The 27,764-nt window shown below is 48.4% G+C and overlaps 12 protein-coding genes across 12 annotated transcripts; 5 read left to right on the top strand and 7 right to left on the bottom strand.

Moving 5' to 3' along the window:
• Nucleotides 1-552: 552 nt before the first annotated feature.
• ASPGLDRAFT_1458093 (glycoside hydrolase family 43 protein) lies at nt 553-1,855 on the top strand. The gene is made up of 2 exons (XM_022541863.1): nt 553-973; nt 1,026-1,855. Exons 1-2 carry the CDS (start codon nt 689-691, stop codon nt 1,659-1,661), a joined length of 921 nt encoding a protein of 306 aa, XP_022401319.1. The 5' UTR covers nt 553-688; the 3' UTR covers nt 1,662-1,855.
• On the bottom strand, nt 1,795-4,772 carry ASPGLDRAFT_125701 (putative UDP-glucose,sterol transferase; the record flags this gene model as incomplete). Its single annotated transcript, XM_022540583.1, has 6 exons — nt 1,795-1,997; nt 2,071-2,209; nt 2,274-2,859; nt 2,915-3,919; nt 3,966-4,587; nt 4,640-4,772. The coding sequence occupies 6 exons, from the start codon at nt 4,770-4,772 to the stop codon at nt 1,795-1,797; spliced, it is 2,688 nt and encodes an 895-aa protein (XP_022401318.1).
• A 144-nt stretch (nt 4,773-4,916) lies between these two features.
• ASPGLDRAFT_46509 (uncharacterized protein) lies at nt 4,917-6,006 on the bottom strand. Its single transcript, XM_022546458.1, has one exon. The coding sequence runs from the start codon at nt 5,529-5,531 to the stop codon at nt 5,145-5,147; it is 387 nt and encodes a 128-aa protein (XP_022401317.1). The 5' UTR covers nt 5,532-6,006; the 3' UTR covers nt 4,917-5,144.
• On the bottom strand, nt 5,789-7,300 carry ASPGLDRAFT_1516534 (uncharacterized protein; the record flags this gene model as incomplete). Its single annotated transcript, XM_022542277.1, has 2 exons — nt 5,789-7,112; nt 7,159-7,300. The coding sequence occupies 2 exons, from the start codon at nt 7,298-7,300 to the stop codon at nt 6,076-6,078; spliced, it is 1,179 nt and encodes a 392-aa protein (XP_022401316.1). The 3' UTR covers nt 5,789-6,075.
• A 1,149-nt stretch (nt 7,301-8,449) lies between these two features.
• Nucleotides 8,450-10,620, top strand: ASPGLDRAFT_35106 (Zn(II)2Cys6 transcription factor; the record flags this gene model as incomplete). Its single annotated transcript, XM_022544510.1, has 4 exons — nt 8,450-8,496; nt 8,554-9,334; nt 9,386-9,895; nt 9,946-10,620. The coding sequence occupies 4 exons, from the start codon at nt 8,450-8,452 to the stop codon at nt 10,618-10,620; spliced, it is 2,013 nt and encodes a 670-aa protein (XP_022401315.1).
• Nucleotides 10,621-10,811: 191 nt separating this feature from the next.
• On the bottom strand, nt 10,812-12,152 carry ASPGLDRAFT_66173 (putative secretory lipase; the record flags this gene model as incomplete). The annotated part of the gene is made up of 1 exon (XM_022548991.1): nt 10,812-12,152. The coding sequence occupies one exon, from the start codon at nt 12,150-12,152 to the stop codon at nt 10,812-10,814; it is 1,341 nt and encodes a 446-aa protein (XP_022401314.1).
• A 1,348-nt stretch (nt 12,153-13,500) lies between these two features.
• ASPGLDRAFT_66172 (cation diffusion facilitator family transporter) lies at nt 13,501-15,248 on the top strand (the record flags this gene model as incomplete). The annotated part of the gene is made up of 4 exons (XM_022548990.1): nt 13,501-13,579; nt 13,636-13,682; nt 13,737-13,823; nt 13,890-15,248. 4 exons carry the CDS (start codon nt 13,501-13,503, stop codon nt 15,246-15,248), a joined length of 1,572 nt encoding a protein of 523 aa, XP_022401313.1.
• A 403-nt stretch (nt 15,249-15,651) lies between these two features.
• Nucleotides 15,652-17,965, top strand: ASPGLDRAFT_148573 (putative manganese ion homeostasis (Fr)). The gene is made up of 2 exons (XM_022541970.1): nt 15,652-16,155; nt 16,220-17,965. The coding sequence occupies exons 1-2, from the start codon at nt 15,835-15,837 to the stop codon at nt 17,852-17,854; spliced, it is 1,956 nt and encodes a 651-aa protein (XP_022401312.1). The 5' UTR covers nt 15,652-15,834; the 3' UTR covers nt 17,855-17,965.
• Nucleotides 17,966-18,818: 853 nt separating this feature from the next.
• On the bottom strand, nt 18,819-19,211 carry ASPGLDRAFT_66170 (uncharacterized protein; the record flags this gene model as incomplete). Its single annotated transcript, XM_022548989.1, has 2 exons — nt 18,819-18,898; nt 18,938-19,211. 2 exons carry the CDS (start codon nt 19,209-19,211, stop codon nt 18,819-18,821), a joined length of 354 nt encoding a protein of 117 aa, XP_022401311.1.
• A 659-nt stretch (nt 19,212-19,870) lies between these two features.
• Nucleotides 19,871-21,645, bottom strand: ASPGLDRAFT_81884 (uncharacterized protein). The gene is made up of 7 exons (XM_022550137.1): nt 21,398-21,645; nt 21,216-21,334; nt 21,085-21,157; nt 20,793-21,034; nt 20,526-20,729; nt 20,073-20,471; nt 19,871-20,005 (listed from the first exon to the last, which is right to left on the bottom strand). The coding sequence occupies exons 1-7, from the start codon at nt 21,546-21,548 to the stop codon at nt 19,952-19,954; spliced, it is 1,242 nt and encodes a 413-aa protein (XP_022401310.1). The 5' UTR covers nt 21,549-21,645; the 3' UTR covers nt 19,871-19,951.
• Nucleotides 21,646-23,298: 1,653 nt separating this feature from the next.
• Nucleotides 23,299-25,645, top strand: ASPGLDRAFT_35101 (uncharacterized protein; the record flags this gene model as incomplete). Its single annotated transcript, XM_022544509.1, has 11 exons — nt 23,299-23,441; nt 23,506-23,593; nt 23,652-23,941; nt 23,994-24,124; nt 24,201-24,262; nt 24,317-24,447; nt 24,495-24,612; nt 24,669-24,786; nt 24,862-25,126; nt 25,194-25,248; nt 25,313-25,645. The coding sequence occupies 11 exons, from the start codon at nt 23,299-23,301 to the stop codon at nt 25,643-25,645; spliced, it is 1,734 nt and encodes a 577-aa protein (XP_022401309.1).
• Nucleotides 25,646-26,980: 1,335 nt separating this feature from the next.
• On the bottom strand, nt 26,981-27,633 carry ASPGLDRAFT_1516526 (uncharacterized protein). The gene has a single exon (XM_022542276.1). The coding sequence runs from the start codon at nt 27,277-27,279 to the stop codon at nt 27,052-27,054; it is 228 nt and encodes a 75-aa protein (XP_022401308.1). The 5' UTR covers nt 27,280-27,633; the 3' UTR covers nt 26,981-27,051.
• Nucleotides 27,634-27,764: the final 131 nt, after the last annotated feature.

Raw genomic sequence — 27,764 nt, 5'->3', positions numbered from 1 at the left:
CAAATGGCCAGGAATATGGATGAGTGCAGAATATGGGAGGGAGTTTGGGAAGGGAAAAAGATCTGGGAGGGGACGAGGTCAGAACAGTGAGGGAGGGCTTATTTTATACTTGGGAGGCCAGGCGGGCGGGCGGCGTTTACAGTACGGCATATCGGGAGGCTACACCAGAAACGGCAAAACTAGCCGGAACAGGAAATTCACAGGTCCTGGTTTTACATTCTCAATCCTCCCCCTCAAATTATGCAGCATATCCAAGCGAGTCCCCGAAATGCACAATCCTTTGAACCCTGTTATACATTATGCACTCCTTCGGCACTACCGGAGCAGCACAACAGCAAACAGGATGATCGGCAGTGCAATACAATCTGAGGCTGTGAAGGTGGGTTTTTTGTTCGGAATCAGCCCTCGAGGCTGAATGCGCGATGTAACGCAGGATCCTTATTTTATTGTCCTGCAGAGTTTTATGGGAATCTGATTCGTTGAGTTGGATTGGTGAATTGGGGGATACGAGTGATCGTCGAAGGTTTTTGACCGGATTGAGTATGGTCGGTTGGGCCAGGCGAGATGAAGAATGTGGATGCGAATGCGCCTTGGTGGAGGCAGGAGATGCGGAGGGGAGGGTATATAGAAGGCTTTCGCCCCATTCCGGACTTTTGAAGGCAAAAAGAAATCAAAAACAACAATTGAAATGTCTATTAGAGGAATCAGTCTTCTCGCAGCCTCTGCGCTGTCTGTCTTCGCGGCTCCGGTCCGCGTGCTGAATGTTGATTTCCCGGATCCCAGCCTCATTAAAACCGACGATGGTTGGTACTCCTTTGCTACGGCTGGAAACGGGGTACAAGTCCAAGTGGCCACCTCGTCGGATTTCAAGACCTGGGAGCTGCTAAAGGGCCACGATGCTATTCCTGGCCCGTTCCCGGATTGGACTAAGAAGGAGGGTCCGGAGGTTTGGGCGCCTGATGTGATTGAGAGGGTACGTCTGTTTCCACCCAATTGATGCCAAAACGCAAGCTGATATACGATAGGACGACGGCAAATTCATCATGTACTTCTCTGCCCTAACCAGCAAGGACACCTCCGCACACTGCATCGGCACCGCAACCTCAACCTCCATCAAAGGCCCCTACACCCCTAATGACAAACCCCTCGTCTGCCCGCTCGACCAAGGCGGTGCCATTGACGCCGTCGGCTTCCAAGACGACAACGGCACGCGCTACGTGATCTACAAAACCGAAGACGCCGAGACCACAATCCACCTGCAACCCGTGAAATCAGACGGCATCACTCCCAATGGCAACACAACGACCCTCCTCCAAAAGGAATCCGACGACGGAATCCTCATCGAAGCACCTAGTCTGGTCAAGAACGATGGCACGTATTACCTAACCTTCTCATCGCATCGTTTCGATTCCCCAGATTACGATGCGAAATACGCAACTGCGAAGAATGTCGCAGGTCCGTACACGAGACAAGGACAGATTTTGAAGACCGGCGATAAAACGAATAACGGGACTGTGACTAGTCCTGGGGGTGCAGATTTCTCGGAGGATGGGAAGAAGATTGTCTTCCATGCGCATCGGAATGGGGAGGATGTTAGTCAGGGGAGGGCGATGTATAGGGCGAATATTAATTTGGATGGTGGGAAGATTACTATTAATTAGTTAGGTTCACGTTCCTAGGAGTATTATTAATGATTAATTATGCACTTTCTATTCACAAATGCTATCCATATCCATATTGCAAGAAATAAAACAGAATGGTATCATGCAATAACAAAATCAAGAACAACCCAAATCAATCATGCCCCCTCTGCGCATCCTCCATCCCATGCCAAACCCTAATAACATGCGCCCTCTCCTCCGTCCCCGAAGCACACATCTCCTCAATCCCCTGCGCAATCCTCGCGGCGATAAAATGCTTACTCGAGCTTCTCGACAGCGATTTTCGTAGATTCTTGTGGATGCCGTCGAGGGGGTAGCCTGCTAGGCCCCAGATGCCTGTTCGCTTCATTAGCAAGGTTTTTTTTTTTTTTTTTTTTGAAGGGAGGGTTAGTGGTGAAGGGAGAGATACCAGCTGCAGGTTTCAGGACTACACCCCCGATACCCTTTCCGACGCCTTTTAGGAGGCCTGTTGGACCGGAGCGTTGGAGGCCGGCGTGGGGTTGGGTTATTAGGCCTGTTAGGCCTTGGTAGAAGCCGCTTGTGAATTCCTAGACATTTGTCAATATCTACTGCACGCATACAAGATGCATTTGGATTTAAAGAGGAGCTCACAGTTCCAGCTGCCCGAAACCCACTCCGTATCCCCATGACCTTCGGAAACGCCTCGACCATACGATCATGGTAGAGTTTCGGTGCGTTATGGAAGCCCTTTGATAGACTGAGTGTTATGTCACCGGGTAACATAATGGCCCAGTCGATTACATGTTTCGCGCATTGGCCTGCGCGGTAACCTACGTCTGATAGGGCTTCTGCTCTTCTTTCTTTTCGTTTTTCTTTGCTCGTGGCAGTGGTCGTTGTCGTGAGTTTTCGGGTTATATCTTCCCCGTTTCTATTGTGTTCTGGTTCATCTAGGTCGGCATTTTCTGCATCGGCATCGGATTCTTCGGGGCCAGGACCGGATTCAACTTCCGGTACTTGCTCGGGTTCAGGTTCATGTTCGGGTTGGTTTTGTGGTCCATGTGCGTCTAGATTATCGTATGCTTGGTTCTGTCCTGCTTCGCGCGTTGCGCCGACGAAACCTGTTGGTATGTCACGGATGTTGCCGATGAAGGCGGATATGGCGCTGTAGAGGACTCCTGCGCCGGCGGAGAGGGGGCCTTTGGGGTCGCGGTGGGTATTGTATTCTTGGGGGCGGTATCTACATATCTTAGCGTGTGGTTGTTAAATGGCTGAGGCTGAAGGGGGGAGCGTACAGTTCTACATTGAATGGTTTGAGAAAACCAGCTTCTACAAGCACCGTTGCTGCGAATGCACTGAGTCGTATGTCTGAATGTCGGATTTGCCATGCAGCCGGTCTGTCTGGACAGATTGAGCAACGGAGATTATCTAGATCCAAGTGGCGATAGAAACAGTGTACGGCGCTTGCGACGCCATCTTCAGATTTCATGTTCTTGCCGATTTCGTCTGCTCTTTCGAGTGTCGACGATTCTAGGGCTTTATTGATGGCGTCTTTTAGTTTCTCTGTTGTTAGTTGTTTCCAAGGTACTGGCTCCGGGCCTGCGCCTGCGCGGGCGATAATGTTTCCCCAGAATTGTTGGTCGCCGAAGAATGGGATTACTACTGTTGGTCGACCAAGCGCGAGTCCGGCGGCTGTAGTCCCAGCGCCACCGTGATGGATCACGCATGATACACGCTGGAACAACCAGTCGTGGGGACAGTTTCCGATTAGGAAGATATTATCCGGGACGTCGACTTCTTCGGAGCCGATATTACCCCAGCCCTTGGCGACTAGTGCACGGTGACCGGTTTCTTTGACGGCGTCGAAGACTGTTCGTGTTAGTTTTGCCGCGTCGTCGACGACGATTGAGCCGAAGCCGATGTATATCGGTGCCGGGCCTTCGTTGAGGAATACCTCTAGATCTTCGGGTGGACGGTAGTCACTTCCTGAAGAGAGGAAGCTGAAGCCGCAGACGTCGACGTTTTCGCCCCAGTCGTCAGGTTTGGGAAGGAGAGACGGTGACCAGAGGTACGAGTAGGGGATTTTGAGTCGGGGGACTAGACTTGGGGCTCGACTGCCGTCTAGGGGGTCCAGGCCTAGGAGGCGTTTCCGGAATTTGTTGATTAAGTCGCCTAGACCCTCCCATATCATCATTTCGACGATTGTATAGGAGGCGAAGTTGGCGACGGAGCGTTTGGCGTTGCGCGCGCGGACCTGGGCGAGTGGATGGGGGAAGTATTGCGTTGGAGACCAGGGCATCCTACTCAATAAGTATGTCTCTTTCAATGGATATCGAAGTTACTAACGTAAACATCATATGCAACGGAACCCCCAGCTTCTCCGCACAACTAATATGCGCATAACTTGGAGGATTCGCGATGATCGCATCCGCCACAAACGGTCGACTCTGATAATCTACCGTCTCGCTCCACGGATTATCTATAGTCTGTTGCTCACCCGTTCCATCGCCCATCTCATGACACGACCTCCAACACCCACTGAAAATCTCTTTCATTTCCTGTCGTCGTCTCGCGATGGCCCCGCTGCGGATGGTGCGCAGATCAGGTAACAGACCTGGATTCTTGACCATGAATGCCATCAGCTCGCCCGGATCTCCGCCAATACTGAAGAATTCCAGGCCATTTTCGTTGACAAAGTCCTTGAAGTCGAGGTGGGTGGCCAGGCGCACGCGATGGCCGTGTCGTTTTAGTTCTTTGCCCAGTGCGATAAAGGGTTGGACGTCTCCGCGCGAGCCGACGACGTGGATGACTATGTTGAGGTGGAGGGGGTGAAGGCGCTCTTTCTCAGAGAATGGGATCACGGATTCTCGTCGCGGTGGGAGGTCATGGGGATGGTTTTGGAGGTGGTGTAGTAGCCCTGCTAGGTTGGGGTCGTCTTGGCGGACTTTGATGTCCAGGCGACCATCCTCTGCGCTGCATTAGCAAATCTCTTCAGATTATAGACGAGAGAAATCGCATACCCAACACCTGCACTCCCGTATTAAAACCATCCTCCCAGAACTTGGCATGATTGCGACGGTCCGGGATCTGCGCAAGGATCTTAGCAGGCCAGTCTAGGCCGCTGACTCCCGGAACAGGCGCGTTGGGAGACATCGGTAATTGCTAAAGAATAAAACATTTGAATTGAATAGAAGTATTCCTCGTGGAGTCTTTGATGTCTAAAAGGATCGCAGAATTGAGGTATGATGTCATGCCAGATGATGTCACTACCTGATTGCCCTAAACGTAAATCCGTTGAAAAATTCCTTTGCGCGTGGTGTGTACGAAAGGGAGTTTGGTAAATGATCTATTTCCTTTTTATAGCCAGACGGTCATGTGATATCGGGGGGTAGCACCGAATAACACCAGTTACTCAACCGGGCCGACTCGAACGGCACCACTGGGCCGAGGTTCCTAGACGTTCTCCGGTCCTGTTTCCACTAGAGCTCCGGCAAATCGTGTGATGATCCTAATCAAGGTTAATGCTCACTCATCCGGATATGGCCACCTCTTCCTTGCTTCCTCCGGAGATTTTTCTCCAGCCATTCGCTCGATGAACATGGACAGCAGCTTCCTATTCTGTCTTTTCTTTTCCATGAAATCCAACCGAGAGTCTATCCATCCTTCAGCATCTGTATCCAGGCATGTCTGTGCAAGTTGTTGAACGTCATTCCAAGCTTCATATTCGGCAAATCGGTGTTCATGCAGGTTAATTTCTTCTTCCGCGAATGAAAAAGGCCACCGCTCGGTGAAACCGTAGGTTGACCAGTTCTGGAATATTTCTATCAGGCATGCCTGAAATGGAAGAATTCCCACCTCGGAAACCTCGCCACAGCGGATGAAAAGTTCTCGGAAAACACGCGGCATATTCATGGCATTATGTGCAGGCCTGTTTTTGAGATATGTTGACACTTCATATGCTTTTGCCAACTTTGCTTGAGGGAACTCTTGCTGTGTAATGGTCTTGTCATCTTCGTCTAACTCATCAAAATTATCCGGAAGCTTTGGTTGCACGAACCCCTTTGGGTAATTCTGAGGAGGTTTGAGGAACCTGGGCCAGCGAGCCTGGAGAAATGCCGGTAACACTGACTCAGACTGAAAGTCAATCGGAGATGTTATGCGAGAGCTGTCGTTAGGTACCACTTAAATATTTCACATGTGGAGATCCGTATGCCACAGTGTAGGCTGGGTAGACTGCGCGAGTCTTAAATAGGAGTCCAACATTAGCATAAGCCTTATTGTTGATTCTAGGAGACGGGCTTTTTCGTCAACGCTTCCGTTGCTGGCTGTTGGAAAATCGCCCAAGGAGTCACATAACACAGCCTTGTTCGAAAATCTTTGTCAATTATTGCATTACCCTAATTTAGCTACCAGTGGATGATACGCCTCTATTTGTCTAGAAATGGATTGTATTCTATCAACATATCTGCACCGGTACTGTCACTGTAATCTTGGACGTCTTGCCCCATTGACCCTCGACACGATACAAAAACGATAGCTTCATCGAGTATATTCGCGCAACAAGACATGAGAGGAATGTCGGGATATACGCCGTCTTGTCCGGCAAAATAACAGAGACTTGCACAGATGCCGTATAGGTTGTCGACTCTTGTCTGAGATCCTTCTCCGAAATGGACGTCTGCCATTCTAATGCACCCAATTGACATGGCTGCAAAGGCATCATCCGCATGTTCAATCTATTATGGTACGGATACATCGACGAATCTATCAAATCCGGGAAATCGGGCCATGGTTCCAGGGAAGAAAAGGTGAGGATATTGAGTTGAGGATGGGTTGACTGTAATTCTGGCGGTGGTGATCGTGCCGAGGTAGTATATTGCAGGTTTGCTGTAATGGTTGTAGTCAGAAGACCGAATTGTCGATGTGACTGAACGGCAGCCGGCTGTGCTGTTTTGACGGATAATGTCCCTAATTCCCGTGGACACCATCCCCCAATAACCTTCTTCTCTTTACTCAAACAGTAATATCGACTTTCCCATGGGATAAGTAGCGGTGGCCGTTCTTTTCGCGATGAGCGGATATGTACTGGATGCCTCCATTCTGCGATTGTTCTGATAATACCAGTCTTGCGACAGCTCTCGAACACCCGAAGACATATTGAATACGTGATATCGATACCCTCTGGTGCCATATCATCCACTATTGAGTCCTTAAGCTGCCGGATAGACCGTTGACCCATACTTAACGGAAGTTGACAATGTTCCCAATGGACCTGCTCGTGACGATGCGAATGTCGACAGACATTATGGGGGATTTCGGCCGGCACAATAAAATCGAATGGTAAGAGGTACGTTGTCCCGATTTCTAGACTCGCGGGCTTCGAATGCGGTAATTCAGTTAACGGTTGTTGCATGCGGAGGAAGGTCTGCGATGCTGCTGATGGAGGTAGAGGGATGTTGGTTTCGTTGGTGTCCATGGATACGGTGGTTGTGCCTGGATGGTCAGCTAACAACTCATTAGAGGCTGAGTGAAGGTATACCTTTGAATGACAAGTTCAATTGATCCGGAGCAAGTAACTGCTGGGGAGTGAACGAAATTGTACCTTCAATCCGGTCATGAATGCCATAGCTTCGTTGCGAGTCTGTCAGGAGCTGCACATCGGCGCAGGGCTTGTTGAACATCATGCACATCTTGGAATCCTGCACCTTATTCAGATTCTGTAAAGTGCATTAACCAGCTTTTCTTATTTTTTGTATATATATATATATTTATCCTCATCGGCAATTCGACACAATGCCGAATGCTGAGGGCTCGGGATACCGGTCAAAATACGAAAACCGCATCGGGAATCGTAACGGCTCATTCCTCTATTGAAACGCTTTCTGCTCGTGGGGAAAACGGCAAAGTACTGGCTTGATTCATTTCTATCTTAGGTTGAAGGTTGCTGACCCCTGTCAGGTAATCATTGTTTATTGACATCTCCAGTCAGAATCAATTTTTCGGTACAGCAAGCCCCTTATTCTTTTCATCATAACCCGGCTTGTGCGCCTTGAAGAAGTGCTTTTCATACAATAACAGGTTAGTCGTTAAAGCATACCCCATCGCCTTAATTTCAAGGTCTAGTTCGGCCCCGAAGACGTTTCTGTTTCCATCGGTTGGGAACTAGTCGATTCAGTTGTACACGGTGGGGGGAATTATGGACTTGGAATGGGTAACGGAGGGACTTATGGAGTCCCGCGGCTCAAGTCTGGCATTGCATATTAACTGACCTGAATCAATATGTTCTGTATTTTATTTAATATATATTATGGCTGTACCACGGATGCGTACAATTCTTCACCTCTACTCGCGAGCCAGCCTATAGACAATACCTCTTAGAAGAATGAGCAAAGGTACATTGGTACCTGTTGCAGTAGCCACTGGACGACAATTGAATAGCGGCCCGTATTCATGTTTAATATCTTGAGCTTCTTCAAAGTAATATCCAAAGTATGTGATTTCATTATACAAACTTCGTATGAACAGCGACACCTTAGATATTATCCCCCAATTCTCTTAAGCAATCTCAAGTCTGCGTTATATGACACGTTTTCGTTCACGGCGATCATTGGCTTTTATTTTATAATAAATTTTTTTTTTTTTTTTTTTTTTTTTTTTTCGTCGGCATCCTGTCTGGATGTTGATTATTCAGGGCTCGGGAAAACGCCTTTTCGCCTCTCGGCAAGATCGCAAAATGCCGACTAACTTTTCACTTCTCAACTTCAACCATTAACCCATGCATGAACAATAGAAAAAGAGATAGTTACATACATAAGACCCTTGCAGAAAATATGCCAGTTCATAAACCACCAAAGTTCCACAAAAAGAAACCCGTGGCGTACGTCTGCCTCGTGCCATGAGACCCAATATGCAATGGGACTAACCTACATCTCAGCTGCCAACGATGCCACGCGCACAAGGTCAAATGCTCCGGTGACCATCCCTGTTCCCGATGCCACCATGTCGGCCGGGGCGAAGAATGCCAGTACTCGCTGCGAGACCGCAAGTTAAAGATCAACGAGAGTTATCTCGACCAGATTCTCGCGGAGAACCACCAACTACGAGCGCAATTACACTCGCGCCAGGTTTCTATTACTTCTGATACTTCGGGTTTTGGTCAGAATCAACGGCGTGGGTCGAATTCTACTTCGCCCGTTCGGAATCCGCTCCTTGGAGATCGCGCTTGGTTTTACCCCTACGATCCCTCCGCGCCACCGATCTATATGGGTGAAGCAGCATGTACGGCTTTTGCAACGCGCCTACGCCAGTTTCTTACCGGGAACCCGGAAACAGCGCACGTAGCGCGAACACAATATACACCCGAATCGGCCTTGGTAGAAGCAGAAACGCAATGGCCGCGTCTACCACAGGCTCGGTTACTCGTTCGTGTGGCATTTAACCAACTCAGTCGTGTATATCATCTAGTCCTGCGCAAGGCAACACTTGACCAGCTAGAGGATCTGTACAAGTTTCCGGGGAAGAGGGAGGATCCCGCGTGGACGGCCAAGTTCTTTGCGCTGTTTGCGCTGGGAGAGGTTTATTCTTCGAGAACGGATTCAGCGGCTACGGCTGGGGGGAGGGTACCGGGGACGGGGTACTATGTGCGGGTTATGGGGTTGATATCGATTTTGCCTGAGAGGCCGGGGGTTGTGCATATGGAGAGCTTACTTCTTTTGGTATGTTTATTCGGGTTTAATCTAGAATACAAGTTAACAATGCAAATGCAGTCTCTATTCTCATACTTCCTCAACCGCCGCCACTCCGGCTACACATTAATTGGCACCGCCATGCGCATCGGTTTAATCCTAGGTCTAAACCACAACATCCCCGAACGCCAATGCCCAGACCCCATCGAGCGTGAGCACCGCGTCCGCATCTGGTGGGCTGTGTATATCTTCGACCGCATGTGGGGATCAAAAACGGGCTTCTCATTGCAGATCCGCGATGAAGATATTCACGTCGACTTGCCGAAAGAAGTCTCTTCTCCCGCAGCAGCAGAGCAGTTCTCGGATACCGCGTATCTAGTGGCGAGTGTGCAGCTCGCACGGATCGTGGGATTGATTATTGAGAAGATATATAGTCGGAAGGAGCACAGAGAGTCGTTCTTACAGAGGGAGCAGCAGTTACTATTGGCGTTGCAGGGTTGGATGCAGGAGTTACCGGCGCATATACGGTTACCCGGAGATGATGGTCCACCAGCAAAGCATATTGTTTCGCTGCATCTGCAGTTTAATCAGGTACTTACACCTCCCACCAGACCTTTTGCATTATCTCCCTAACAAAGCAGTGCGTGATTCTCGCAACCCGCCCAATCCTCCTCCACGCCCTCTACCAACACCACGACACCCACAAACCCACCAACAAAACATTCCAAACGGCCCAAGCCGTAATAACCCTAAGCGAAGCCTGTATCCACGCGGCGCGACACTCTCACGCCCTCGTCGTCGATGAATGGATCAACGGGTCTCTCCCTATGTACGGTTATTTCTACGCACAGTATCTCTTCTCGTCGACCTTGACACTAGTCATCTCAAGTCTCCTAGGGTCTGGTGCTATAGGTAGCGCTGTTGACATCGAAGCCCTGGAAACGGGAATCGAGATCCTACACAGAATGACAGACCACGGGAACCTCGCGGCTGCGGAGTTCTATGAGAATCTCATACGGGTTAAGCAGACTCTCAATCCATCTACAAACCTCGCAGATGAAGACTATCGTGAGAACCATATCCACGAACATATTACCAACAGCAGCGTCTATAATACCCCAGATGCGATCGTGGATCTACCTCATCTGCCCAATACCTCTACGGCATCTGGAATCGGGTTTACCACTGAAATGGCGTTTCTGGAACCGACTATGCAGGATTTCCTGGGGAGGTCGGGGAGTGACATGGATTTGGTGCAGCCGGAGGAGCTTTTGTTAGGGGAGTTGGATAGTTGGCCTACGTTGTGGACGGCGTGAAATGATTTGTGATGGGTCTGGTTATGTATATATTTCTTTGGAGGTGCGGGTTGGCTATTTATATATATCCATGCAGACCATATCGGATTCAACATTAAGATTTATTATCTTGTTACAATCATGGATGTTAGAGACAACTAGCTCTGCTTGCAATTAGCATAATTCCTGCGCTGATCAAGCACCAAGCAAAATCAACCAATCTGGATCGGCCCAACTGGCGCATCCAACAACGTCAACAAAGTCTGCACAATCGTCTCCCCCAGAACCGCCAACGCCCTCGGATCCAACAAACTAGTAAACGATGTCGACTTCGAACATCCTGCTTTGACAGGAACCCCATTCATCCGATCCTCCAGCCACAAAAACGCATCCGGAATGCCAATAATAGCCAACGAAGCATGCTCAGAGAGGACGTCGCGCTTGTACTCCACGCGAGATCCGGCATCACAGTACGACGCGACGAGAGAGTCTGTGTTGTTGACGGGGGAGATTTCGTCGCCGGCGGATTTGTACACGAGCAGGGGGGTTTCGGGGTTGTGGTGGCCCATGGCGTTGGCGTCGATGACTTTGCTGGCTGTTGCGGAGGTGAAGATGTCTTTGTCTTTGACGAATGTGTACACGTCTTTGTTGAGGTATTCGAGGATATTTCCTGTTAGACAGAGGTTCTTGGTTTTGGAGAATTCGGCGGCCTTGGCTGGGATGAGGTTTTGTTGGACCAGGTTGTTGATGTCGGGGTATTCGTTGGCGAGTCCTTGGATGCCTGCTGGAATTAGGCCGGCGAAGGGGCTCTCGTTGGTTTCACGAATGACGGGCAGGATCTGTGGGACGGTGCCGCCCAGCGCGGCACCTTGGATCTTGAGCTCGGGGGCGTAGCTGGGTTGTAGCTCGGCGGCGAAGCCGCTGGCAAGACTGCCTCCTGAGTATCCCCAGAGGGCGATGATGGGATCAGACGACAGATCGGTCAAATTCGTGGACGCCTTGGCCGCCCGGATGTTGTCCAACACGACGTGGCCTGACAAGTGGTTGGCCAGGAAAGCCGACTTGGGTCCCAAATGATCGGGCACTGTCACGACCCATCCCCTTTGCAAGGCGGCAGCAATGAGGATCAGTTCCAGTTGCGGCATCACCAGACCCAGCACGCCATCATGGGCAGCCTCAAGTTGGAATGCGTAAGAGGGAGCGCAGTTGGGATCGGCCGCATCCTGGGCAACTTGGTAGGAGAGTAGCTTGGTATAATCGGCATTGTGAGGCACGAGGATCGTGGATACGGCCGCAATTGGTTCACCAAAGGAATCAGTCGTCCGGTAAAGCAGCTGATGCGCCGAGTGAAGGTTCACTTTTGCCAGACTGAAGGCCGCAATGGGCTTTGGGGGCGTCCGCGATCGCAGGATGTCACCTGGAGCTGCCGATTCGAAACCTTTAGGCGGGATATAAAAGGTGTCATTGACCGGAAGGATGGAATGAGTCGCTGGTGCCGCCAGGGCCGATGTGGCCAGCAACGCAAACAGCTGCAGCAGGAAGAGGACGACCATAATAAGCCGATGGCGGGTACGGGGTGGTTGAGAAGACCATAGCCCCGAGGGAAGTGTCTCTATTTGTAGCAGTTCGCCAAGGACATGACCAGGCTGTTTTCAGCTGCCTAAATTACATCCCTCTTATTTACTTTTCTTTTCTTTTCTTTCTTTTTTTTTTTTTTTTTTTTTTTTTTTTTTTTTTTTCTTCAGGGTGATCAACAGCCGAGGGTGACACTATCGAAAATCATGCCAATAGAGTTCTATTGCGATCCTTATGAGGAACATCTTTGCGGGGTAAGAGAATCTCTGTACTCCACAGTTCGCAGTCGTATCCGAATTCGAAAACGGCCCTTTTCTTATCCTTTTATATGGAGAAGTAACCATGGTACGAAACCGCTCTATCCGGAATGCGGAGTATAGAACCGGACATGTACTCCGTGCCTATGCAAATTCCAGTTATGCAAGTGGCTATGCAGCTATCGATTCAATGCATAAATATGCGTTTCTAGGCGTGATTTTGAGCCCAACAAACACATGTTCGGGTGTTCCCGAATCGGAGAATATGAACCACTGTTCGTGATTGTTTCAGCTGGACGGAAATTGGGATGCCCCAATATTGATCTACCGAATCTCAGCAACGCTCCAGAAAATGGTTCCGTGAAAAAGGCTCCATTATTGCGACCGAGTCCCACTGCCAAAAAGCAGCCCGGCTGGGCGGGCGATCCGTAAGGCGTACAACCGTGGCCTGTATTCGGTAGGATATAACAGGCGTCATGATTCAGCGGTGCTCGTCATGGGTACTGGACTCATGGCATATCCGGTACCGGTGGCAGTACCAATAGCGACCATGGAATAATGCCGTGCCATTGTGTGTACTCCGGAGTATCTCTGCGTGGAATCTGTTAGTTCAGCCAGCCATGTGCCTTCGGAACGGATGTCCGACAGAGGACTTGCCGAGAATAGTATTGGCGATAGCGACAAGGCTAGCGACCGTTAAAGGTAGAGATCCGCGCCTCAATGCTTTTTTTTTTGACAGTTCTAATCGTTTGAATACTGTATTGTAGACAACAAGACGAGAATAGGCATTATACTATGAGTGAGGACATTGTAGATAACGCCACCGTCGGATGCGGCCGGACGTTGTTCCTTCTTGATCCTTCTGGCGTCACTCCCACAATTAAGAATAATCTCTTTCTTTTTTCTTTCTTCCTTCTGCCATCGCCATCTGAGAAGCATACTTCCAGGGTCATTTCTTTAGAGTATCTGTATTTGAATATACTCATTACTCGCCAATCGTCGCATCAATCAATCTTTTCTCTCCTGTCGCGGATCCTCGCGCCGTCGAGCGCACCGCAGAACAATCGCCATGGCGCTCTCCAAAACCAACAAGATCATTATCCTACTGGTTATTGATACTGCCTTCTTTCTGTTGGAACTCATCGCAGGTTCGTCGTTGCCATTGCTCAAGAGTCTTGTATCCAGTGACACTGACAGGAAACAGGTTATACGGTCCATTCCCTTGCCCTTATCGCCGATTCCTTCCATATGGTACGATACACCCGTTCAGGATGAATACATACAGCGTCTAATTGACACGAATAGTTGAATGATGTGCTATCCTTACTCGTGGGATTATGGGCCGTCAAAGTCGCCAACCGCGAGCCAAACTCCAAGATGTATACCTATGGCGTGAGTTATCTTGCCTATCCCTGTTTAGCACTGGTGACACAGTCTAATCTTAAATGCGCATCCTAGTGGCAACGCGCAGAAACACTGGGTGCATTGGTCAATGGCGTCTTCCTTGTCGCCTTGTGTGTCTCCATATTCCTTGAAGCAATCCAACGATTGGTGGAGCCGCAGGAAGTGAGCAATCCGAAATTTGTCTGCATTGTCGGATCCTTGGGTTTAGCATCCAACCTTCTGGGTCTCGCTCTTTTCCACGATCACTCCCACGGCCATGGTCACAGCCATGGTCCCGAAAATGAAAGTATGGAAGACGTGGATGCTGCAGAGCAGGGTTTCGGCCAACAACATGCCGAGGAGTACGAGAATGCCGGGAAGGCAAATGGCAAGCAGGCCAAGGCCACAGATTCGACTTCACCCTATACACAGCGCCGCCGGACCGTGGACAGCCAGGCTCGCGGTTCTCGTCGGTATAGCGCCTCAGCGGGCCGTGGTTTTGATGTAGAGGATATCTCCCATCCCGTGACTTTGCGGCAAGAGATCATCGCTGCAAGCCAGACCAACCGGTATGGAGTGGAAACATCCGAGTCAGATAGCGACGGGCGCGAAGGTGACGAGGCCCCACCATCCGAACGTTCAGCACTTCTGAGCCGCAAGGATCGGAAGTCCAACTACACGGATGAGGATAGTACGCCTACCAACGGACGCGATGTGACCACGGATGACCTTCACCGTCACCACAAGCACGCACAACCAAAGCCCAAGGACGAGAAGGGTGGTCACGGTCATGACTTGAACATGCGTGGTGTGTTCCTTCACGTCATGGGTGATGCTCTGGGAAACATCGGTGTTATCGCCTCTGCGCTTATCATCTGGTTGACCGATTATTCGTGGAAACACTACGTGGATCCGGGTATCTCTTTGTTTATTACTATCGTCATCCTCTGCTCAGCCATTCCTCTGTGCAAAGCGGCGTCGCGTATTCTGCTGCAGGCGGTTCCTTCCGGTCTGAGCATCGATCACATCAAGGATGACATTGAGCAACTTCCCGGGGTTATTGGCTCGCACCACCTCCATGTCTGGCAGCTGAGTGACACCAAGATCGTGGCCTCGATCCACATTCAGGTTGACACGGAAATCAAGGGCGAGGGCTCTGAGCGGTACATGCATCTGGCCCGCCAAGTGCGGAAGTGCTTGCACGCCTATGGCATTCACTCATCCACCATCCAGCCCGAGTTTGCCCCGGACAGCGATACTGAGGACAACCAAGGCGGTCCATCGTCTTCTCGGGCAAGCAAAAATGACCACAACCTAGCAAGCAAGCAGCCCAGCCGTGCTGCCAGTGTCCGTGAGGACGCGCAAGCATGTCTTCTCGAATGCGATGAGAATTGCGCTCGCGGCGGGCAATGCTGTCCTAAGAAGCCTACATAATTGCGCCTTATCTTCTACCGTTTTCATCTTTATACACTCTGTTGATTACCTTATCATCATTATTGACCTGGTTGTATCAATTGTTACTTTCCTCGATGTTTCTCATACCCGCTATTTCTACACAACAGTTTTCGGTTTCACGCAGCACTGATCTCAAGGGTTAACACTATCATAGAACAAAAAATTGGCGTTTGACGGGATGGGCGATTATCATGGATTATACTGCATGTTTTGGACTGACAATTGGACTCTGTGTTATACATTTCTGCATGTATCTTTACTTAATTCCTAATTCAATACTGCATGTTGTTCCTGAGGCTTTATTTAGAATTCCTGCCGCGGTAAATCACGTGTCATGAGCGGTAGATCGGCGCCCATCGCAAAGGAATCATCCAGCGTGAAGCTCTCTCTTCGATAGTAATTCCAATTATAATAACTCTTATGAGAATACTACTATGTTCTGACCCTGACATTTATTTCATTAAAACCGTCAAAATCGACGGTTGACCTGTCATTCACACATTGAACCCCCGAGCAATGCGGAACCGTTGAATCCCCTTTCTACGGAATATTTCCAAGAACCACCATGAGCTACGCCTACTCAAACGGCCCCTTCCGTCCCGCCCGTCGCAATTCCACCTCTTCACCCTCGAACATCCTCGTCCAAATACAAAACGCACTCCCGCCATGGGCGCAGCAATGGATTGCGGAACTACGCGCGGGGCCGCGGGCAGGGAGACGGACGAGTCCAAGTGAACTGAAAGCTATGGGACGGCTTACGATTAGACGGGTGGTTACGATTGCGAATGCGTTGATTCTGTTCTGGGTGTGGACGTTGTGGTGGGGTGAGCGGACGGTGTTTCAGGAGAGTTTGGAGGGGTGTGGTTGGGGGGAGTGGGAGAAGTGGGTGAGTCGTCCTTGCCTCTCCATTTGGGTTAGGGGCTGGAAGCTGATTATTTTTGCGATGACAGCCATCGCATGCTACCCCTCATCATGTCGCCTTCGTCGCCGATCCACAATTAGTCGACCCCCATACGTATCCCGGACGGCCGTGGCCGCTGTCGACTCTGACGGTGAAGTTTACGGATCAGTACCTGCGGCGGTCGTTTTCGTTGATTCAGAGAAATTTCGGACCCGATTCGGTTTTGTTCCTAGGTGATTTATTCGATGGCGGGAGAGAATGGGCGACGGGGACGACGTCTAGCCCCGATGAGCGCTACAGGAAATACAAGGATTCGTTCTGGAAAAAAGAGTACAGTCGCTTTGGTCGGATATTCTCAGACCAGTTTAAGGAAGGGGATGCCCTGTCGCGGGATCCGCTTGGTCGACGGATGATTGCTAGTTTGCCTGGGAATCATGATCTGGGCTTTGGATCGGGGATCCAGGTGCCTGTTCGGGATCGGTTTCAGACGTTCTTTGGGAAGGGGAATAGAGTGGATGTGTTGGGGAATCATACGTTCGTGTCGGTTGATACGGTTTCTCTGAGTGCGATGGACCAGCCGGATCCGCAGACTGGGAGTACGGGGGCTGGAATGGGAGATGGCAAGTCGCCTAATGAAGCGATTTGGAAGGAAGCAGAGGAGTTTCTGAACCAGATGAATGCGCACAGGGCTAAGGCGGAGACACATGAACTGAAGTCACTCCGGGGCCAAGCTGAAGGATATCAATTCAACCATGCTGCCGTGGAGGTTAATGAACCGTCGCTTGGCCAACTCCCGCAGTCGGATACGGTTGGGCTTCCCGCCATCCTTCTCACGCATGTTCCCTTGTATCGCAAAGCGGCGACACCGTGCGGACCATATCGGGAGCATTACCCGCCGTCGTCCAGTGACGAGGAGCTCCAAGAAGACGAGCAGAACTCGCTGAAGATCGGCGGCGGCTACCAGTACCAGAACGTCCTTACGCAGACCATCTCCAACGACCTGGTCTCTAAAGTCGGATCTAACCTCGTGCACGTCTACTCCGGTGATGACCACGATTATTGTGAGATCGCACACCGCGAATTCAGCGGCTCGCCCAAGGAAATCACAGTAAAGTCACTCTCATGGGCAATGGGCGTCCGACGACCAGGCTTCGTCCTCACAAGTCTCTGGAACCCAATCGATCTCACCACGGGCAAATCCCTCGAGAATGTCTCACCTACCCTACAAAACCATCTATGCCTCCTCCCGGACCAATTATCAATCTTCATCCACTACGGCATGATCTTAGCATTAACGTTGGTTATCCTGCTCGCCCGAGCAGTCATGGTAACCATCTACCCCTCCCAATCAACCACAGCCGACGCCGACCCAATCCTCCCCCTCACCAAATTCCAGCGCCATATCCCCACGTCCAGTATATCCAGTTCCACCACTTTCGCACCGCATGGTCTAGCCAGCCGCAGCTCGAATTTGAATTCTAGATCCTTTGAATACTGCCCGGAGAAAGATCACGAGGGGAGTCCGACCAAGAGCACGTTTTCTGGGCAAGGGCACGGACAGCGGCCGGAGAATGGACATGGGAAGGGTGTATTGGGTGCTGTGTGGGGGGTGTTTTGGGGGGAGGTGTGGCTTGTTGCGAAGGTTGTGTTGGGGTGGTATATATTTTTGATATGGAGGTGGTAGTTTTCCATATTCCAGACATTTTTACAGTTCTATAAGTTTAAATAATATCGCATGATATGGAGTTATTTGGGATTGAGAATAATAATCTACTCCGTACTCTTGGGTGACGCTGAATTACTCGAAGCGGTATAACGTGCCTATTTAGGTTTAGCCTCCCATTGAAGGCTCTATTTGCACTTCAGAAGATGGTTTTCAAGTGTGCTGCGAACATCGTTGTTAAAGCGGTGCGGGATATGGATGATTACACTGAGTACACGACTATTATCTCAAGCAACATATACCAGATTGCCCGGCTCCGAGGCCTCTAGGATGCGTGCGAATGAGTGGAATATCACTTATCTTTCTGACTCACAAACCATCGATGTCTCTTGGGGAAGTATGGCATGGCTTGGATAGTGACCAAAAAGCTTCGGTCAGGGATCAGCTGGAGGCTATTTTGACAAAATTAAGATCATTGCCCTATGTAGATGGGCGTCCTCTTGGAGGAGTGGCTGGCGAAGGCTGCAAAGATGCCAGGAGGCACCTTCAGCGGAGTGATAAACTGATCAAAACACTTTGTGAATTCGAGGATTTCTTGTTCTCGAGTTCTCACCCTGGCGGCTTGGTATTCATGGAGCTGCTTCACCAGCTTTCCCCATGCTTGCCCTCTCCTTCCAATATTGTGTTTACGCACGGAGATCTTCGGCCGGATAATATTACAGTAGAGATCCTCAACCATAATCAATGTGTCGTTACCGGCCTTCTGGATTGGGAGTACAGTGGCTTTTACCCAGACTATTGCAAAGCCGTTAGATGAACCAATTGCTTGACTCCGTGCGAGGACAACGACTGGTTTTTGTTCCTTCCTGATTGTATTTCGCCGAAATGCCCATTGGTGGTTCTTGGATCGGGTGCGAGAGACCAGGAGTATGTGACATTGATAACAAGACTTATCAGTGAATATCTCGCGCTTGCAAGTGTGTCATTACAGAATCGCTCCCCTCTTTTCCCCCAGTATTTCCCTGGCATCACGATAGTCCTCATCACTTTCCAAAATACATTCGTCTTCCGACTTGTCAAGAATGTCCAGCACTTATTCCTGACAGTCCCACTCTACTGTCTCATTGTCCACGGGCACTGTCTCTGCAGCCTGTTTCACAGTTTCTATATCGTCCTTGCTAATCACGCCGATGTATAGCTTCTGCAGAAAGCTCCTAGACTTCTCGGGTCGTGTTGTCACGATATTGTGTTTGAATTTCGGATGTTCGCCGATAACTTCGAAAATGAGCGGCTCTTTATCGTCTAGGTACAAGCCCCAGTGTTGGTAATTGCCATAACGAAGTCGATAGAATACAACGTAAAGTTTTGGAGAGACCATTGTTCTTTGTGAGCCTGACCTGCAGTCAGTGATGATAGCATACAAGAATTCCCAAACTGCCCAGATACCGTTCCTACATTCATTGTGTTGTAAAATGTGCTAAAATCCTTCAAAATACCGTCCCAAAATTGCGGGATCTTCAGCTTTCCGGTGACAATTTAAGATCACACAAACCAGCGAGGAAACTTTTTGGAAGGCCCGGAAAGCCATCCATTTTGCTCTCAAACCCTGCTGCGGTTCAATCAGGAGTAATACTACCGTCTATTGTTCCCGAAAAAATCTCAGTGGAATGACCTACCCTGGGAAAGCTCAGTCCCTTACGTTAACAACTTACGGAGTATCCTGTACTAGGATTTATATTTTGTTTGACCATTTGCGGACTGCCACTAGTCTTTGATGAAAATAATTACTATAGGTAACCGTTGTGAATAGGCCTCGCCGAGACCCTCCACCCGACCCTCAAAATGAGGGTATTAGGGTGACCCTCCGAGGGTTACCCGCGGGTGAGGGCGAGGCCTAGTCCCCCCGACTTCCATGGATGGAATTTGTCAAGGTCTAACTGGTCTTGTATCGAAATCTGAAGAGACTTCTAGGCGACAAGAAGACAGAGCCAGTTAAGAGCAATACGCTACAATGGATATAATTTATAAAACAGACATCAAAGGAAAGGAAATAGTCTCCATGGTGTACTGCTACATATAACATATAACCATACTCATGTAAACTATCAGACAGGAGAGTTAACCCTTCTTGGCAACTGCACTTCTCTGGAATTCTTCCGCGGTCTCTTTTATCTGTTGAAATTTGAAGCCCCGTCAGCATGTCATCAAATAGCAATTGATGGTGATTATGGAAACACACCTCTTGGTACTTCGCAACAGCCTTGTCAATGTTCCTCTCAATCCACGACTTTCTCCACTTCAGTGCGCTGGCTTCGACGCCCTTCTCGATACCATCCAGATCTTGGATGATATACTGGAAATTCAGCTCTTGGGAGTTGAACAACGCTTGTAGCTCTTTCATGGCAGCAAGAGCCCTGGTCATCATAGGAAGAAGGTCTTTCATCTGAAAGATAATGGTGTTGATGTACTCCATGAGCTTCACTGTAACAGCCTCCTCGGCACGGTCTGCTGCAATCTGAATTACTAATTTATCATACTGTGCTTTGGCCTTCATGGCAATGTCTGTTAGGATTCCGCCGGCGATCCAACCGAGGATCCCTAAGGGAATTGAGATGATTGCACCGTCCTTGGCTGTATCCTGTTGAATTGGTGGTTAGATAGGACGGCACTTGGTAAGAGAAGAGATATTTACCCATTTGGAATAAGCATCATCTCTCTTGGTGACTGATTCGTTGATCGACTTGAGTAATCGCGTCATTTCGGCATTCAGAAATTCAGAATACGGTTTCTGGTTCTTTATTTCCTGTTTCGTTTTAACATTGATAACAGGACCGTCGAAATATTCCTGTTTGAGCAACTTGGCATTATTTTCATCAAGAACCGTTTTGTTATGGAACTATTGAATCATCTTGTCAACAATCGACCATCGAAAGAAAGAAAGAACTGAAGGATCACCTACCGCGGTCAACAATGTTACCATTGCCTCTGCATCCTCCTTCTTATCTCTGGCTGTGTCTCGCAGTTGCTCAAGGGCCATTTTTGCGCCTTCCCGCGCCTCATCAAAGGCTTGGTCTTTTGGTCCATCCTTGTACTTGGGATCCAGGAGCACTGCTACCTGCGCCTTGAAATTTGTCTCTGGTTCGAGTTTCAACATACCCATGGCTTCGGTGGCGTACGCAATTACACCATTGGCCGAGGTCACTGATTATTATTAGTAAAGGATAGGTGTGAAGCATTATGAGACACCCTACCAAGTTTTCCGAGCCCGTTATTATTGAAATCATTGCAGTTGGCGGAAATAGAGACGATCGAATCTCGCGTAAACTATTTATATACAATCTATTAGCCATGGTACACGCTTCGATCATAGATGCTCACATACCGTAAAGATACCAGAATCGATATCATTCAAACTCTTGAAGTACGATTCGGGCAGATTTCTCTCGAAATCATCCTTGGTCTCGGGGAACTGCATGCCCGACATGACATACCTTTGCAAATCTAGTAGGAATCAGACACGGCATTTTATTCCTCGAAAGAAGATTCGTCCGTGGACTAACATACCATGGAAGCCATCGGTCTGCAGAATAAACCGATTTGTACTCTGGTCGGGCCGTTCCTTAACAACGGAGTTCGGTGACTCCACAAGAGCCTTCTCAAAGGCCTCCTTGCTCTTCGCTTCGTATTGGTCGCTGGGTTTCCACTCTTCGGACATGTTGAAAGAATTAAGATATCCTAATGGACTGTTGCAATTGGAAGTCTCCGAGGGCGAAGAGATAGCGGTTTATATAACTCTACAACACAGCTAGTTGATGTCTTCGTTCTCACATACGTGCGCACTATTGCCATGCTTCACATTGGTCTAGATAAATTTATAGAACAATGGACACGTCACTCATTGCATGAGTCTGTCTGAATATGAGGATCAATGCTGTTGGTCAGTGGGATGTGGCTGGCCGAAGGCAGCTGAAAAAGAATCAAAAGAAAAAAAAAAAAAAAAAGCTATACATTGTGATGAATCTAATTACAAGACTACATGTTCAGCTGAACTTGGACACTCATCGGGAAAGATTGACAACCCCTGCAATTGAATATCGGGGAACTGACTACTCAGTATAGATCAGAGTATGGGTGCAGCTAAGTAGGTAAGAACCTTTCTTTTTTCCCACACCTGTAATTGGGAAGTAGACCACCACCATTCACTTTTGCAATTGAATATACTAAATGACTCCGACCAGGGTAGTATTGTAGTATTTAGTATATTTGCTTGCGTATGTACTCTGTACTTTCTAAAGATTCAGCTAATGACATGTCCCGATATTGAGAACGGCTTGGCCCGGTTCTGTTGTAAATTGCCGATTATTTTAGTCCAGGCCTATTGCTGCGCATGTATATGGAGATCAGGCCTCATAGCGGGGTCGCCTAAGGTCTGAGGATAGGGATCTCGGCCCCAGCATAGCGGCCAGTAGACTAGTTGCATAAGCGGGGGTTCCACCTTCAGAGTAGCTTGATATATGAGAACTGAACCTTTAAAAATGTCAACTACTGTAGCTCGGAATTATGTCGTAGTTACTTTTCAGACTGAATAGAGGAAGAAGTCTGATTCAGAAAACTATCTGTCGGCCATCAACTAACTACTAAAGGAAATCGTTGCGAACGAATTCTAAAGGGACGAAATTAGTATAAAGTGTATAACGCATGTATGCGTTGGCCGTAGTCCAGAGATGCTAGCTGCATAGCTATAGTCCCCTAATCCTATCATCTTCCATCATACCTATACATATATACTCTCAGGCAGCCATTAGTCGTACGTTCCGGATAGAGGGGGAATAAAGCTCTGATCGGTCAATTGGAGCGGCCAACATATCTAACGGCTTCAACCATATATGGAAGTCAACAGAAAATGATTCGTATCACCACAACACGGATGCATCATAATATAGCTGAGGTGTGGAGACCAGGTCAATTCATACGTAGCAGTCTGTGCCAGTACAGGAGCTCCGGCTCTTCGAAAGCCAGCTCTATTGGTCAAGATAACATTTATCCCCATCGTGTTGCTCCGCAGCCCACGTCGCCTGTATAATACATTTCCTCAGGAAATACGTATATTTGCTTGATATTGTTAGGGTGAGGGGAAGTATCAAGTGCTGTGGAGACGCTATACAGGTCCAAGAATGTTGGTAGCTTGCAGTATGTTCAATTCAGTTTTCAGCTCTCATCGTGCTCTGACGTGTCCTGTAAATGAATAGTCGACCACAACTAGATTCTATTTTCCACTGTCGGGTATGAGGCATTTACTGTATTGACCGTGTTGTTCAGCTACCCAGCCTCTTCCTCAGCTTCTGGGTCCAACAACTGGTACCGTATGAAGTACTTGGCCAAGTCTATATTCACTCGTCAGGAACCCTCTTCCTCGTCTATCATCAAACATCTTTTTTTATTTTTAACCCAAAAGACACCCAATCATGTCTGACAGCAAACTGCCCAAGTTTCAGATCGTGCTTGACAGCAAGGATGGAGCCCCGTTCCCCTCGTTCCCCAGTTCTGAGGTTGAGGGTGGTGATCCCTCCAGAATTACTCTAGCATTGATCCGTCAAAAGGCTTCTATGTCAGTAATTACCCTTTTTGCAAAGAATAATGAGCCTGTGCTAATGCTCACTGGGATTCCACAGCTCAAAGAAATTGAAGTTCACTGCAGATGATAGGAACTTTGTCTCTGATGCGACTACTCTTGAATATTACTTGTCGCTGACTGGAGAGGTATTTTTCTTTTTGCTTTTTTGCATGCTTCCATATTTATACTAAAGCATGTTGACAGAGCTTGGATGGCAATGCTAGCAAGAAAGATGAAACCGGCGACAAGAAAGGCGAGGCTGAAAAGCCAGCCAGCAACACCAAGATCCCTGTGGCCCGTGTCAAGCTCATCACCAGCGCCACCATGAACAAGCCTAAGCCGCATGTTGAGCAATCCAAACTACAAGAAGAGCTCCAGAAGATGCTTGGCAAACTCGATGGTAAAGATGCAGCTGCGGTAGAGGATCTGAAGAAATTGTCTGATACCGTTGCAAAATTGGCGGCCGATTCAATGGATTTTGCTACGGTTCCTGGGTATGTCCTCCATTGTGTAGTTCCTGGGGTACTGTGTACTAATAGTCTCTAGAACGGAACAATATCCCGAGCCGATGGATATGACAGAGCAGCAATGGGAGCGTGTTCTGGTGAACAACCGGGCTTTTCATGGATACTACGCTGCACCTGGGAAAGGAGCTCTTCGGAAGGCGCGGAAGAAGGGTATGTTTTAGTATCTATGCATCAAAAAAAAAAAAAAAAAAAAAAAAATGGCTGTTCACTGCTAACATGCTAAAAGCGTTTGAACTTGTGCCACTTTCAACTAACAAAGAGACCAACGAGAATGCCGCTGACTGGCTTGTAAGTTTTGATCGGTCCTTACATGTTATTCATCGACTAATACTCTGCCATTAGGATCCTGTACCTCCAGTCCCTCCGTTCTATGTTTATGATGATGCCAAAGTTGTTGTCACCGAGACACTTGATGCTTTCCAATCCAGTATGGCACGTCAAGGCTTCAGTTCCCTTGCCGTTGAAGCCAATGTGTAAGTGATCAAGGGCCCACTTCAAAACATTTCTAATCCATGTCCAGCTCTGCCAGCCGCTTTGGAGTTGCTGGATCTGCCTCGGCAGCCTATGAGGAAGAAAATTCCAATGCTTCCAAGGAGGTTAAGGAAAAGTCAGTCCAGAAACTAGAAATTGCCTACAAGGTAAGTTGAAGACAACTGGATGAAGGTTTCCTCATCTGTTCTGATTATTCGTCTAGTTTCCACGAGCGGTGGTTGAACTGGATGACTTCTGTCTGCGTCTCACTCCTCAATGCATTGCTGATGCGAAAGCGACAACCAATGCCAAGGAGGTTGATGATTTCTATCGCGATTATGGTGAGACCATTTTTCCCTCTTACATTCAAACTGATAGACTTCGATATGCTGATCAGCTTTCCCAAATGTTTCCAGGTAACGCCTTCGTGACCACCTTCACTGTTGGTGGAGAACTCAACAGCTCTCGAACCCTCACACAAGGAGAACAGACCTCTATCACGACAACCAAAGAGAAGATGAAAGCTGCTGCAGCACTTAGCATCTCAAGCCCCTGGGCCAGCGGCGGGGCCAGCTTTGCCAAGTCCAATTCAAAGGAGGAGACTGCCAGCGAACAAGAGTTACACCAGAATTTGCAACTTGCTTGGGAAGCCCGTGGCGGTAACACCTTGCTCTGTACCAAGTATGTTGCCCCTCCTATATGTGATTTGGTCTGTTGATTTCTTTTCGTCTAACCGTGATTGATATAGTCCCTCGCAATGGGCAAGCACTGTCAAGGACTACCGCCTCTGGCGTCTCATGGATGTAAGTGCAAATTATTGCTCGGATGAAGGCAAGAAGTCATCTTGAAGTACTAATTGAGTTATAGCAACAACAAGTTGTCACTATGCAGAGCCTCATCAAACGGATAAACCTAGGTATCGCCGACCATCTCGAATCGCCAGTCGAAGATAATGGAAGCAAGGAGAGAATTTTAGACATCTTGCGCAATATCCTGGAGACGTCTCCACCCACTAGCACTGCAACCAAGATCAGGAACTTTTACGAGAGCGACAAGTTTAAGGTGGAAGAGTACAACAAGCTCTTGGATAAAGATGAGAATCCAATGGACACAAAGGGGTCCTGGAACAGCCTTGAGATCGAAGAGAAGTGTAACGTGGGATTACTGGCGCTTCAGAAGAAGATTATCACGATTGATTAACGCTGCTGGCTCATAATTTTATTGAGGTTCATAGCTAGAATACCAACCCCTCCTCCATATATTGTCCTTGTTGAAGGATTCGATTATCTCCATGCAATCAGCAGTTTCACGGGCTCGGATTAGTAGTGCTAAGGGCTAAGCCCGCTGAGCTAATAACTAGCCAAAATACAAGAGATTTCGTCGAAGAATTCTGATGGAATGGCATATCTATCTTCAGAATCACTTCTATTGCGAAACTCGTTCTTATACATCTGTTAATCATGGTTTTGTGTCGGTACAGTCGGGTCTGCAGATAATCCGGCAGCGATGCTATCGGATCCGAGGATCGAGAGAGAAAGAGAGACTGCTATGAAGCTATATGGACAAATGGAGTTGTTACTATGGAACAATCTGGTAATTGTACAGGATCCTGATCGGTATGAAGAACCGGAATCAGGGAAAATGTTCCTATCTAAAGAGTGTGGTGGAGCTCGCGAGAGCAATCCAATAATAGTAGATGATGGTGAGTGCTGACACCTCAGGCATCTGCCAGGTTCGACACGACGTTTATTTTATACGCATAGCATAGATAGATGTACAGCGATCATTGTTTATAGAATAGCACTAAAAAAGGTAAGAGTAGCATGAATATCGCCACTAACACAAGAGTATAACTTCCTGCTGTCAGTCCTTTGTCTATACTCTGTCCAACAGCAACCGCAAGAACAGCGACAGCAAGACTAATGAGCACAATGAAACAGATCGTGATAAGTAGCCTTTTCATGTGCCACCCATCAATGAGCAACAGAGCGGGGATGCTCTCCCCATATCCATCAGCTGCATCCAGGAAATGCGTCGTCTTCAAGTTGCTAGAGGCAATTAGCACACGAATTGTTGGCCCCATATACAATGGTAATTATCTGTAAGAAGTAACCAGACCAGACTCTCTGAGGAATGTTTGACGGTTCAACGCTTCAACACCGCCTCAGTGGCTGATATCGACAAAACACCACCATGCAAGCATACAAAGAAAGTGATTAGCGCGGCTATAGGAGTCATGGATAAAAACCCCTTTCCTGTAGATAGATTCCTTTTCTTCTTTTCTCTCCAGATTCGATACTCTCGTCGATGGCTACAATAGTTTAGATAGGAATTCAGTTCGTTAGTATCTACTATTCCGAGCCCGTGACAACAGGCCAGGCTTTGGTGCAAAGGGGAGAATAAAGGAATGATTGGTCACATATGCAGATTCAGCATATGTGAATTCAGTGAAAAGTCAGTCAACCACTGGCTTCATATTCTAGATTGATGGCACACCAGTCACCTGGGTGGGCAGGAAGCAGTCAGTAACTGCACAGCTCAATGGAGGCTAAGTATATAGCTGTGTCGGAGGTGGTCAAGCAAATGATTTGGACAAGACACTTTCTCTATGCTATAGGGAAGGAAACTGTTATCATGGAGCACCTATGACCATATATGAAGACGACCAGGGAGCCATCAAGATTGCTGACAACCCAACCAATCAACCCACGACAAAGCATATCGCGGTACAGTATCATACTATTCAGGACCATATCAATGATGGGGAGATCCGCCTTGTACATCTTCCTACCAACAAAATGACTGCAGATAGTTTGACGAAGGCAACCGACCATGTCAGCCAGGTTGAGGCCTTGGGACTCGCTTAATGAAGCAAGTGAGGATCCAACAGTTATCTATGCACATTCAACACCGCTACATTCATTTAACTAGATTGCCAGATTATTTGATTGGATTTTGTGCAGTATTGAATGAAGGGGAGTGATAAGGAATAACTGTCACAACCTGGCTTCTCTCGTATCGTAACCTAGGGTTCTAGTTAGTTAAGTCTCAGTTGGGGGCACTCACCTGAGTGTCCTTCGTCGTCGTCGTTATATCAATAATGACCCCTAGGGTCTAAGTCGTAATGCGCCGCGTGGTATATCGCCCCAGTAAGGCTCCATAACAAAGTATGCGCTGCTTGGTATTTCGCCCCAGCCAGGCTCCGTAAACAAGTAATCTGATAGAGGTGACGAAGTAGAGAAACAAGGCCAACTAAGTACGTATACTTAGTTGTTGGTTTAGTGCTGACGAGTCTGAACTAGAAAGGTAACCAATGCTT

This window comes from Aspergillus glaucus, assembly GCF_001890805.1.
Source record: "Aspergillus glaucus CBS 516.65 unplaced genomic scaffold ASPGLscaffold_9, whole genome shotgun sequence".
NCBI classification, from domain to species: Eukaryota; Fungi; Ascomycota; class Eurotiomycetes; order Eurotiales; family Aspergillaceae; genus Aspergillus; species Aspergillus glaucus.
This window is presented reverse-complemented; position numbering and strand designations above follow the sequence as displayed.

Coding starts and splice junctions, on each gene's coding strand:
- ASPGLDRAFT_1458093 (XM_022541863.1), top strand. CDS start 689: ATGTCTATTAGAGGAATCAGTCTTCTCGCAGCCTCTGCGCTGTCTGTC. Junction 974..1,025: donor CGCCTGATGTGATTGAGAGG/GTACGTCTGTTT, acceptor GATATACGATAG/GACGACGGCAAATTCATCAT.
- ASPGLDRAFT_46509 (XM_022546458.1), bottom strand. CDS start 5,531: ATGAATATGCCGCGTGTTTTCCGAGAACTTTTCATCCGCTGTGGCGAG.
- ASPGLDRAFT_148573 (XM_022541970.1), top strand. CDS start 15,835: ATGAGCTACGCCTACTCAAACGGCCCCTTCCGTCCCGCCCGTCGCAAT. Junction 16,156..16,219: donor GGGGGGAGTGGGAGAAGTGG/GTGAGTCGTCCT, acceptor TTGCGATGACAG/CCATCGCATGCTACCCCTCA.
- ASPGLDRAFT_81884 (XM_022550137.1), bottom strand. CDS start 21,548: ATGTCCGAAGAGTGGAAACCCAGCGACCAATACGAAGCGAAGAGCAAG. Junction 21,335..21,397: donor GCAGACCGATGGCTTCCATG/GTATGTTAGTCC, acceptor GATTCCTACTAG/ATTTGCAAAGGTATGTCATG. Junction 21,158..21,215: donor TCGATTCTGGTATCTTTACG/GTATGTGAGCAT, acceptor GTATATAAATAG/TTTACGCGAGATTCGATCGT.
- ASPGLDRAFT_1516526 (XM_022542276.1), bottom strand. CDS start 27,279: ATGGTCGGTTGCCTTCGTCAAACTATCTGCAGTCATTTTGTTGGTAGG.